This window comes from Cydia strobilella, chromosome 9, assembly GCF_947568885.1.
Source record: "Cydia strobilella chromosome 9, ilCydStro3.1, whole genome shotgun sequence".
NCBI lineage: Eukaryota > Metazoa > Arthropoda > Insecta > Lepidoptera > Tortricidae > Cydia > Cydia strobilella.
The window spans coordinates 17,078,980-17,091,558 of NC_086049.1; the positions used below are offsets into that span (position 1 = coordinate 17,078,980).

At 38.3% G+C, this 12,579-nt stretch overlaps 1 protein-coding gene across 2 annotated transcripts in view; it reads left to right on the forward strand.

The window, feature by feature from the left end:
* The first annotated feature begins 489 nt into the window (after nt 1-489).
* Nucleotides 490-12,579, forward strand: part of LOC134744453 (prominin-like protein) — an 86,574-nt gene continuing 74,484 nt past the window's right edge. For both annotated transcript variants that reach the window (XM_063678267.1, XM_063678268.1), the window contains exon 1: nt 490-1,245. In XM_063678267.1, coding sequence (XP_063534337.1) covers nt 975-1,245 — 271 coding nt within the window. In that variant the 5' untranslated portion in view covers nt 490-974. The remainder of the gene's footprint in view (nt 1,246-12,579) is intronic.

The following is a 12,579-nucleotide window of genomic DNA, read 5'->3' on the forward strand; positions in this document are numbered from 1 at the left end:
AGAATAACAGAGAACTTGCGAACTTCGATTTTCCCAGTACCAGTAGGTACCCAGTCTTGTTTTCATGCAAGGGGTCGGTTTTTAATGTTTTTATTTAGTGTGGTACACAACTTACATATAATTCCATTAAAGATCGGTTATGAAAACTTGCCATATCAAGGTGTTCTAATTCACACCCCATATTCCATCATCAGGATTTAGAACCTAATCAAATTTATAATCGTAAAGGGACATTGAACGGTTAAATATGATAAATGACCTAGATATCAATTTTTAGGGTTCCGTACCCAAAGCGTAAAAACGGGACCCTATTACTACGACAATACCTATCTGTATGTCGGTATGTCATGTCAGTCATGTCACACGTCGTGTGTTTTAGTGCGACATACAATTGTAAAATGGAACTAAAAAAATTCCATACTAAATTTTTGCCATCCTCAATAATTTTCTTGTCGGACTATTACTAATTCTTCTGTGATAACAGGGAGTTTTATTTTTAATAGCGGTATCACTAAATGAGTGAAAGAACTCAACAAATCATTCGAATGAACGAATTTTCGGCTGGAGGGGCGAAACCGGTCGTCCACCTCGTCTCGTTCACATTCGAATCAATCTCGCTCGCTCGCTCGCGGGGAGCGCCGTGACTTTTTTATAGTCGCCGCAAACTCATCGACCGTTCCGATCGAGTCGCGGCAGTCGCGTTCCGAAACAAAGGATTCCCTTCAAAAACATGTAAATTGTGACACAAAGCACGCATATAATACAGTCTAGTGTCCCAACAGTCCTTAACAAGGAATTTTGGGGCTGTAAATCGTCTTCCCATCGTCGGAACGGGGCGCACGATATCGATATCGACCTAGTGCGCTAGTGTTTATGTTTAGTAAAGTGGGTATCTTTCGGTGTTTGTTTTGCAAACAGTGAGATAAAAGCATCACCAGTTAGTTGTTCGGTTATGTAGTGTTGTTGTGCCGAAGATGTCAGTGAGGATGTGGGTGTTGTTGGCGTTGGTGGCGCTGGCGGGTGCCGAGAAGCCCGCCGGGGAGTCTTTTCTGAGCGACATCAGCCGCACGCTGCGCTCGGAGATGGACAACGTGCTGAAACAGGCGGATGTCGTGTACTCCCGGCCTGACATCAACACGACGTACGTGGCCAGCGTGGAGTTCGACATGAGAGCCATGGGGCCGCTGTACAACCACACGGGGCTCGTCATCGACGTCATTGCCAACAAACAGGCCTACCCTGAAGGTAAGTTTTTCGACAGTCTGAAGTTTAGCAGACTTGCAGCTCAATGTCGGACACAAAGCAGCTTTGGAATTCCTTTATATGGACAATTCTTTATTTACATGAAATCATTAATATTGTGAATCATATTAAACATCTTATGAATGCCTGCATACATTCCAAATGAAATCATAATAAATCATGGGAAATCAGATTTGTAACACATTCCTTTTGCTATTCATAAGCTTTTATTTGAATAAATGTGATGATTACTGAAATAAGAATACTGAAAGGTGTGAATGTGAAATGTATCTTTTCTACTTTGTTGTATTCAAAATAAAATTATACTGGGTCGGTAAAATGCTCATTGCTAGTGATAGTGGATTATTTGCATAATTTGTGATTATGCGCAGTTGCACTTTGACTGCACTTCTTGGATGGCTGCATCTGGGCTAACTTTCACTCCTGCAACATCATATTGCAATAGTTATAAGACCTATTAGATAGATAGATAGATAGATAGATAATAGTTTATTCATCAAAACATGGTAATAGATACATTTAAAATATACATCATGTACACAATATCTATACTACTAACAAGTTCGACTAGTCAGGAAATTATTAAACTAAGGTGCATGCATGTCATAATTTGTAACATTTACATTTCATTAAGTTCATTTATCTTATAGTCTTTGACTGACACATAAAATTATTTTATTTTGGAATCAAGTAAATGATATGAAAATTATTTTGAGTGTTTCTTAGGAACAATTTTAATAACAAGTATTCATTTATTTACATTACCCAAAGAAACCAAATTAATTAAGCAATGGTAAAAAAAAATGATAAAAATTCATTGGGTAAATAAAGGCAGGTAGTGTGGAATACAGTACTTTATTATTTAGTTTTTCCATTTGGGATTTCACGGGCCTATAAATCCCGGTCTTTTGATAGACTTGCGTGGGGATATAGATCTAACACATAGAGGCCCTTTTGACACTTTAATGAAATGTAAGGGTTGCACCGAACGGATGCAGCTTTTGCCCCTGTCATGCGACTCACGCAGAGGCAGCACCCGCCAGGGTGTAAGGACTATTGAGAGTTGGTGGAATCTAGAATGTAGTGGGTTATTGGGTTTATTTTTGTGGATTCAGTCTTTGAATGTTTTAATGGCGGAGTTAAGTATGCATTTGTGACATTTTCAACCGAAAGGTACCACATTGTCTCTTGTGAATAAGGTTGATTTCAAATTGAAGCTATATGGGAAATAGCGCCTTATTGACAACCGACAATACCCTATTGATTGAAAATTGCACATTTGTTCAGTATAAGCTATGCTCGCGACGTCTACAGCTCAAAGAGCCATTAGTTATAATGCCTAGACTTTTTTGTCCAATTTACAGGAACATGTCTGAAGTCTAAAAACCTTATTCTTTTATAATAAACTTATATTACAAGTTGCACACTTTCATGAGACTGGTCCCAGGTGGGTTTCATTACCATACTTTTTTTACTAAATCTAATGATAAATTGTTTTATTTATTTACAAATAAATACTTAAATATATTCAGTCCTCTTTCCATCCTTTTCTTTTCAGCAGTTTAGTTTATACTTGTTTTTGCTTTTTTCTTCCAGTTTCCCTATTTGTCAACAATATAATTATGTAGTTTTGGTCACACATTTCCTGTGTAATCTGAATCATTGGTTTGGTTGTAGAACTTGAGGAAAATTACTGCAGAAATTGATTTTAATTATGCCAAGTACATAAAAAATAAATAATGGGCATGATTGGAAGGAAGAAAGATTTGGTTATTCTTTGAATTATTTTTGACCTAGCGTGAGCAAAGGTTTCGTATTTACCTTGGACAAAAATGCTTTCCTTTCGTATGAATGTCCACCTAAAGCCCCTAAAGGTCGTTTTCTCAACTGATTGTCGTGAAATAGGGTGAGAAAGATCTCAATTATAATAATTGTAAACAATTTATATATACAATTATTTTTTTATTTTGTCGAACCAGTTTTTCAAAATAGCGGAGCCTGTTCGCGAGTTCTACAATAAATAATTAATGGGCATGATTGGAAGGAAGAAAGATTTGGTTATTCTTTGAATTATTTTTGACCTAGCGTGAGCAAAGGTTTCGTATTCACCTTGGACAAAAATGCTTTCCTTTCGTATGAATGTCCACCTAAAGCCCCTAAAGGTCGCTTTTCTCAACTGATTGTCGTGAAATAGGGTGAGAAAGGTCTCAATTATAATAATTGAAAACAATTTATATATACAATTAATTTTTTGTTTGTCGAACCAGTTTTTCAAAATAGCGGAGCCTGTTCGCGAGTTCTACAGCTCACAGAGCCTCTAGGTAATTTATTATGGAATCTGTTTCATGAAATATAAAAATCGTAATCTTTTCGGGACCGCGTACAAAACGACAATGCAAAACGGTAGAAAAGTGTACAGAATAGCAGGGGGGACGGCGGATGTACGCAAATAGCGATCATCGCGACACCCATATTCTCATCACACATGCATTTAACCGTTCAACCGATGCAGAGTTATTACTTTCTGTGCTATAGGTATTTATGTATGCACGCTTTGACCATTGGTAGACCTTATGGAATTGAAATAGAGTTCATGGATTGTCGGTTATGTATATTAATGTATAGAGTGGGCCAATGATAAATGCATTTTAACGAAAGACGTCAATACTAAAAGAGATATTATCACTGGCCCTCACTGGGATCACGCGCCATGTTGCGGAATTTCACTGGAACTAATTTTTTCATACTATACTGAACTGTCACCCTATACATTGAGAATTGAGAATAACAGCGCCCTCTTGACAATGATCATATATTTCTGGTCAGGCTTTATATATAGGATGGGCCAGTGATAAATTCTCTTAATTATCCGATAAATATCGGATAATTATCCCAGGTATGGATGGTGCTATATTTATTTTCTTTGAATTCTTGAGTAAATTTTAAAATCTTGTCTTAGAATCTTCGTAAATTTTAGGTTATTATCAAATCGATAATTATCAGGCTAAAAATCACGATAATTATCGCGATAATTATCAAGATAACTATCATTGATAATTATCCTTTCGAACCCTGGTAAATACTGTATATTATTGTATTATGTCATTTCTTTATCATGCCTCAAGATTGTTAAACTTGTCTTACTTATCTATTTTATCTGGCAAAAGATAAAATGACACTGAATTTAGTTTCATTCCTACACAGTCGTTAGTTTCGTTACACGCCTATAGAGTACAGTCATTGATTTGTCTCATTTGTTAAATTAAGTTTCAATGTGTGGGAGGGTCACCGCGCCCCTGTTTATTATTATTAATTCTTTATTTCAGATAAATTTTATCTATAGAATTGTTAGTTTGGCTTATGACTACGTTAGTTACTTAACTTGTACTACATTATTTAATTATTTACAATTAACTTAACTAACTTAGCGGTTTCACTCACGTAATTTTAGTCACTCGCGCGACATGTTGCGACCGCTAAGTTAGTTAAGTTAATATGTCTCACGATAGTTTAAATTCGATTATTTACAATTAGTTCAATCCAAAATTTCAGGAAGGTACATGTAGAATCCACCCTGTCTGCTATGACCTTGAGTATACTGTTGTGGACTGTAGTGTGAGTGTGTTGTGTGTTTAGAGCAATTTTATGGGTTCTGTCTGCGATCATTGTTAGTGTAAGGCCTGAGTAGACGCTCGAAGCGGAGCGTTCGGCGGAGCGTGCAGCGTGGCGTACGGCTCACGTGTGATTTGAGCAGCGTGCACTAAGGCCGCTCCTATACATTTGCATTTGTTTATGTTTAACATGCACGCCGCACGCCCCGCCCCGCTGCACGCTCTCAACTCGAGCGTCCACTCAGGCCTTACACTTAGCTTTCAACGCATTTGAATTAGTAGATTATCAGTGATAGATTATATTTACGATGGTAGACGATCTTGAACAGGTCACAGAGAACCGCTAGAGTTGGGCAAGGCGGGTATAAAGGTGCAGTTCCGAGCCAAGCGACACTGACGCCACTAACGCCGCGTTAGTATCGCCGCGACACAGCGACAGTAACAGTACAAGGTTCTATATAAATACATGACGGAGTGTACGAACGAACACGGCGATGTTCGTGTTCGTGTTCGTTCGGTGTTCGTAGTTTCGTACACGCCGTCATGTATTTATATAGAACTTTGTGGTCGCTCTGTCGCGGCGATACTAACGCGGCGTTAGTGGCGTCAGTGTCGCTTGTCTCGGAACTGCACCTTTAGAGATCCGAGAGTCAAAAGGTTCAAGATGCCAAATTACCCTAAAACCTGGACGTAAATTGGTCAAATTCACGGAGGTTAAGTATTAGAATCCGCTGTTGTATAATAAAATGGCATTGTGTTGGTCCGTAGTTGCTGTTGTGTACAGTCAGCTGCAGATATAACTGAGCCTCCCTGCACATAAATTTGTTTCTACCTATACGTTTCGATTTAAAGGTAATGCACTTCTAACTTATTTTGTAAGTAACCAGTTGGCGGCTACGAGAACAAAAGCAGATAATAGTATTGTAATAATACAATGCCATTGTTAGTACAGTTGCATTAGCTCAGTTGATATGATTCGATCTATACTAAAGGTTAGAAAGTATACATTTATCAAGTCGCCGTAACATCGAAGTAATCGTGTATCTACGTAGTACGTAGTTTGACTCATGCTATTTTCATTACCCAGACTGATTACATTATCTCTCACTTCCTTTCGACTATGGCTTTAATTGTTTACCTACAAATTACGTTTTAGTAAAGCCAAAGTGGTGTTTATATTATCCATACTAATATTATAAATGTGAAAGTTTGTCTGTCCGTCTTTCTGTTTGTGTGTTACCTCTTCACGCTTAAACCGCTGAACCGACTTAGTTGGAATTTGGTCTAGACATAGTTTGAGTCACGGGGAAGGACATAGGGTAGTTTTTATCTCAGAAGTCATCCTTTAAGGAGGTGAAAAGGGGGGGTAAAAGTTTGTGTGGAGAATCGATAAAAAGCAGATCGGATAAAATTAAGCTACCCAAATTATTAACTCCACGCAGACGAAGTCGCAGGCAAAAGCTAGTAATATTATAAATGCGAAAGTGTGTCTGTCTGTCTGTCTGTCACCTCTTCACGCTTAAAGCGCTGAACCGATTTAGTTGAAATTTGGTATAGATATAATTTGAGTCCCGGGGAAGGACATGGGTAGTTTTTATCCCAAAAGTCATCCTATGTATGGGGAATCGATAAAAAGCAGATTGGATAAAAAATAAGCTACCGAAATTATTAACTCCACGCAGACTAAGTCGCGGGCAAAAGCTAGTTATACAATAACACGACAAACACGTTCCTATTTCACGTTTCTTATTGGTAGATGTCCTAAAAGTTCTGACATCAATTCATTTAACCTAACCTAACGACGGGTCTATGATTATTCTGAGGGTCTATGGAAAAGGGCTCATTTGAGCGGTCTATTATACCCTCCTAAATTCCGATATACTTTTAAAATGACAATATAAAATCGATTGGAATTGTTCCAAATTCAAAATTGCAAAAATGACTCAGGGACTGGGGACATTCTTCTCGTTGTCAGCAGACAGGCTTCTATTTTCAAAGGTGAACGTTGCAACAGGCGCGTACGCACGGGAGCCGGGCGCAGACGCAGCGCAGGGCGCATGTCGCGGCCGACGACCCGTATGCTATCGCGAACTTAGGGCTGCCACTGCATCTAAATATCATGTATTAAAAGATCGATTCAATTTGCCGCGGATTTTAAATGAGAATTTTGACAGTTCAGTGCAAAATCTCCCGCCTGCACTTATGAATTCACCTATACAGTATATTTTTATGATTTCGAGAAATAGGTAGAATAGAGTAAAATACTTCCGAATCGGGATAAAAGCTCATAAATTTTATTGCCAATAAATACTAACTACGAAATACTTACTAACTTCACATGTTACAGGTTACAGTTGATTGTAAATAAATACATCTATGAAAACCTTATCTGCTTATGACTAAGCAGAACCAATTCCAATTATAAAATCATATCGACTAGGTAATTATTGATAAGTTATCCCGACTCGACTACATGGCGTTATCAACAATTATCGAACTTGATCAACTTGATACCAAGATCGATAAGATCCAGTGTTATTTAGGCTATTAATGATTGTATGTTTTGTTGTGCCGCGGTTGTTATTTACTGTCTGATTACGCACACTATAAGTTTTATTAATCTTTATGAATCAGTCCACCTACCCACCAACCCTCTGGGTACTGTACTGTACTGTCCGGGCGCGAATTCCGTGCTAAACCAAATAAAATAAATATTTAAGTGGGGAGCCCCACGTACAACAAACGTGATTTTTCCCGTTTTTTGCGTAATGGTACCTAATTCGCGAGCCCGACTCGCATTTGGCCGGTTATTAGGATTCCGTACCCAAAGGGTAAAAACGGGACCCCATTACTAAGACTCTGCTGTCCGTATGTCTGTCAGCAGGCTGTATCTCATTAACCGTGATAGCTAGACAGTTGAAATTTTCACAGATGATGTATTTCTGTTGCCGCTACAACAACAAATACTAAAAAGTACGGAACCGTCTGTGGGCGAGTCCGACTCGCACTTGTCCGGTTTTATACATTGAGTACTTAGGTACTCGGGGTGTACACTATTTCACTGCTTTTCCTCTTTATACTATAAAATTAAAACGTAAAAGCCGGCTCAGTTGGAAAATATAAATCCGATTCTCGCCGGCTTGCCTAATATATTATAATATCTCTCAAAATAACTCCGCCTTTGACACGCAATTGATGGTTATCGTGTATTGAACACAAAGAAAGTGTCTCACGAAAAACATATACGAATCTTTAAAAACACGATTGTGCGAACCCTCGCACACAATGGCAGCTCTTTTTCCTCATTGGCCGCATGCAGTCGCTCTATTTTTTATTGTTTGCAGACATCAGCCCTTATAAGGCCGCTTGATTCATATGCCCGCCAGCAGGTTACTTTCTGAACCCCCATCATCATTATTATTTTACAACCCGATATAAAAAGGCAGTTTTAATTTTCTGCGCTCAAATAATTTCTGTGTAATACTAATAAAGATTTTATGGGTATTTAACGGCAGCGATAGATGTCGAAACGCTGAAATGGAGCGAGTTGGTTTTGCAATCGAAACTGTAAATCGCTTGGCGCTTGGTGCGAGAGTTTGCGTGACCTGCAACGGTTTAATGGACTATTCCAAGCTGTAGGGCTTTGCACGCACAGACGTGTAATGTCGCACTGTTTGGAGAGTAATTGTGCGCTATGTTCCTTACTGAGGTGACCCCGTGAAAGAGCGGTTGGTTAAAAAGGTTTTTATATAAAAAAATAGTTCAAATTGATCACGACTCACGATTGGAAGGCAAATCTGCTTTGGTAGCAAAAAAATAATGACGAAATAATGATAGAATCGCCTCAAACATTATTCCTACCGATGTTACTACATCTATTTACGATTCTAACTACCGTCATTTCTTATAGAATATGCCTTTACTTGGTCGCGAAACCGTTCGGCTGTTCTAAGTTTGATTGCACTGTCTGAGAGTCTAAGAGGCATGCTGATCTATGTTCGTTGTTGAAGTGATTCCGTACTAAATCGGGTTGTGAATGTTGTGATTGTGAAACTGGCTTTTGCCACCGGTTTGTCAGTTTGAAACTTTTATTGCACTGGTAAAAAAATGGTGACCGATGCGTTTTTATAGAGAAAAATTAAACAACATATTAAATGCTAATCGAGATCTTATCGTAATTTTATACAATTCCTTTATTACATATTTCCATTTTCACGTTTGTAGTTGAATTGAATACTAGAATAGTCAAGAAACAGTAAACTTAGACTATAATCTAGTGTCCAGGATAAGTTTATGCGTAATAAAACGCAGACTGACAGTCTTCTCTAAGATCGATCTAATCGTCTAACTGTGCATCAGCTGTGTAACGGTTTACCCGATCTTGAATCTCGGGTTGCACCACGTTACACCTTTAAAGGACACCCAACGGCCTCTACTAAGTAGGGGTACTTTAATACCCGTCGGCTCCAAAACACGGAAAGTTCGCAGAAACCATGGTCCGCCGAACAATCTCATTGATAGAGTGGTGCCTTGGATAACGACCAGCGCATTGCCGACAACTCAGGCTTAGTGGTATTCATGTTTGGCTTTAAGTGTTATAATGCCTTATTTTACTGCAATAGTGCCAAAGCATGTATGATTTATACCGCATGACTATAATTACATCGCTATCGCTTCTATTGTTTAGTTCCGCTCTTTGCACGTGTGGTTTACATACTGCAACAGAGACTTACGGCCTATCGGCTGAGACATTTATATATCTCGTCACGGCGATTTAGTAGCGAAGCATGCATATCAATAGTTTTCAATGTAGCTAGTGCCAGAATATTAGTCCACTTGATGAAAAATGCGACAAAAACAAGCAATGCGATGTACAAGTTTTGCTTCTCCTATACGTCTCCCAGTTAGCTAAGTAAAAGCTCGTTGGTCTGGTATACACTTAAGAGATGACTTTTCATGTGGACATACGGGTTCTTGGCTTTTTAGTGAGCGTTTGCTGACATATTTAATGCTCTCAATGATTCTTGAAGATCTTCAAAGTCTTCCTAACAGAACGAGAGATTTGACATATCAAGTAGGTATCCAGAAAGTTGGAAGTAAGCGAAAGTTTCCTAATTTGACAACTTCTCGTTTTATAGATACATACTCATTATACTTATAGTAGCAAGTAGCAACACTTTTATATCTTGTTAGAAAGTTTATACGTCCTGGTAATAAACGGCTCGTTAAACTGCTGCGAGGCACATTTCTGTCCTACTAGCAAAAAGCTTTTATAAAACATAGTTTTATGGATACATACATCTTCTTTCCTTTGGACATTATTCATGTTACTCCCAACTGTTCCAAATATAGCTCATACCGAAAAGACTTATGTCAAATGCTATTCGCAATAGTCTTCGTCTCGTTGTTTTTGCAAGGAAAAAAGGGATAAATTGAAAAGTGTTCGCGAACAGCAGCTGAACGCCTCCTGCCGAGTGCCGACAGAAACTAACACGCATAATTGATCATAGGTGAACCTTATGTCTAAGCAATAAGGTTTATGTACAGTGTGGACGAAAAAAATTATAGGAACCTAGTATTTACGAGCGAGGATGATTGCGGAAATAGCGGTGGCCGTTAACTTGACTTCAAAGCGGCGTCCTGGAGTTTAGTTTTATTACAATTACCGTTTATTAGCTTTTAAGTAGGCACGCTTAGTTTTATTGCCGTTGTCGAAATACTTCGTCATTTACTGAAGGCGGCGTCAGTATTACACAGTAAAGTATTACATCGGCAGAAACGCAAATGGTCAGACGTGGCTACTGCCTATAGATATGTAGTTTATATAAAATTCGATCTTAAGGCCAGTTCTATCCAACGGAAATCATCGCATAAATTATTTTAATAATTCCTGTGCTTTTATTACGAATTCTTAGTTACTTGCAAATATCTGGACAGATGTGTGATGTTCTAGCCTCTGTTCTAAAACTAACCTTGAAAACACAATAACTCGTTATTAAAACACTAAACCTTGCGAAAGTTTCCCACGAACGTCGCTCTTATAGCTCTAAACTACAACGCAGTAAATGTATCATATCAACACGTACCTACAGCTCTACCTTTCTCAATTACCCTCCACGTTCACATGGGAGTATTCATAACACAGTGCTGTACTAACAGGAACATGTTAATTATCCGTAGGTGGACCTTATGTCTAAGTAATAAGGTATACAAGTCGTCAGTTAACTGTGTGAACGATTGTAGCCAATGCTCCCAGTGCTCCCACCCGTCAAGGAAACTGTATTATTTCCATAATTTTCTTTTAATTACACTTCGATTATGTATGTATGAATGTATATTCATGTATTTTATTGTAAACAAACCCTTGTGAATAAAATATACCTACTGTTTTTCGCTTTTTATTCACTTTTACAACAAGGTCCTCCATCATTAAGTGTATGAAAGCTTTTAAAGCAAAGCTAGTTGAAAACTTAGTGTCTTCTTCATTATATTATTACTAGCAACGGCCAATGGAGCACTTTCAAGGATCCCGACGAACTTTATCATGCAAATTGATGCTGCCATTCTGAATTTCCATAAATCCGCGCTTGAGATTTGCATCATAAGCGCATCGCTCACTTGATGAGTCATGGAATTTAAAAAAGACCAACCTACGCCGGTTAAGTGTGCCAGGGCACACGCCCGAACCTCTTTCACTTCACGCTTAGCTACACATGTTCTATGACTTCTATGCCTTTTGCGATGTATATTTGAGCTATCTTCAAGTCATACAGACATTGTAAAGAAGCGAGGGTACTCAAACATATCTGAATATGCAAGTCCGCTAAGGGCTTTTATATTTTTCCTCATAGATACTGTTACTATCTATTAACTGAATTAAGTCATTGAGACACTTCAAAAGAATCATTCTAATACGTTCCAAGTCTTGTAATAGCGATTGTATGTTTTCCGTATATTAAACGTGTTAATTTAGTACCGCTAAGGCAATTGAGATTCCAATCTAGAGTGTTGCAATGCAACGTCACGCCGAAACAACGGTCCAGTCGCAGCAAGATAGACCCCTTTGTGCGTTTCATTGCACTGCATACTTGTCTGGTCATGAACGATGACGCAACGTGACGTTGACGTCGATATTTAAGGTCATTTGTCATTTTTGAAAGGTAGCTGTTTTTGATTAGTTTGGCCGGTAGAACAGCTAGATATTATTAGATTGCAGTTTAGATGACCCACGAAAGAAATGCATAAAGAAAGATAGGATTACAGATAGACAAAGTACTTCGTTTATACTTTCTACACTCAGGGTACTCACAAGCTCCCTGTATGTGGATATGAATGGCGAGAAAGAACAAATATTATACCTACAATTACAACAGAATTTGTATCGTCAATTATTTTAAATAGTGAACGTTATGATTGAATTGAAAGTTATGATATTCCATTCTCGACTTGTTTTGCCTGTCCATTCAGGCAATCAACGGACGTCACTTGCTTAGAACTAATTATCCACTTTCTACTTTCCACGTTCGAAAATTCAAATTCGCATCCATCAATGACGGTTAGTTAAGCCTGGAAAACTTCGGACTTTGGACAAATGACAAAGCGCTTTAATTACACAGAGCCTCTCCAAAACCAAGGTTTACTCGTAATTAGTTGGCCAATCATATTTTAGCAAGGATTGCTAGGTTTGCGTTATTTATTTCACCAG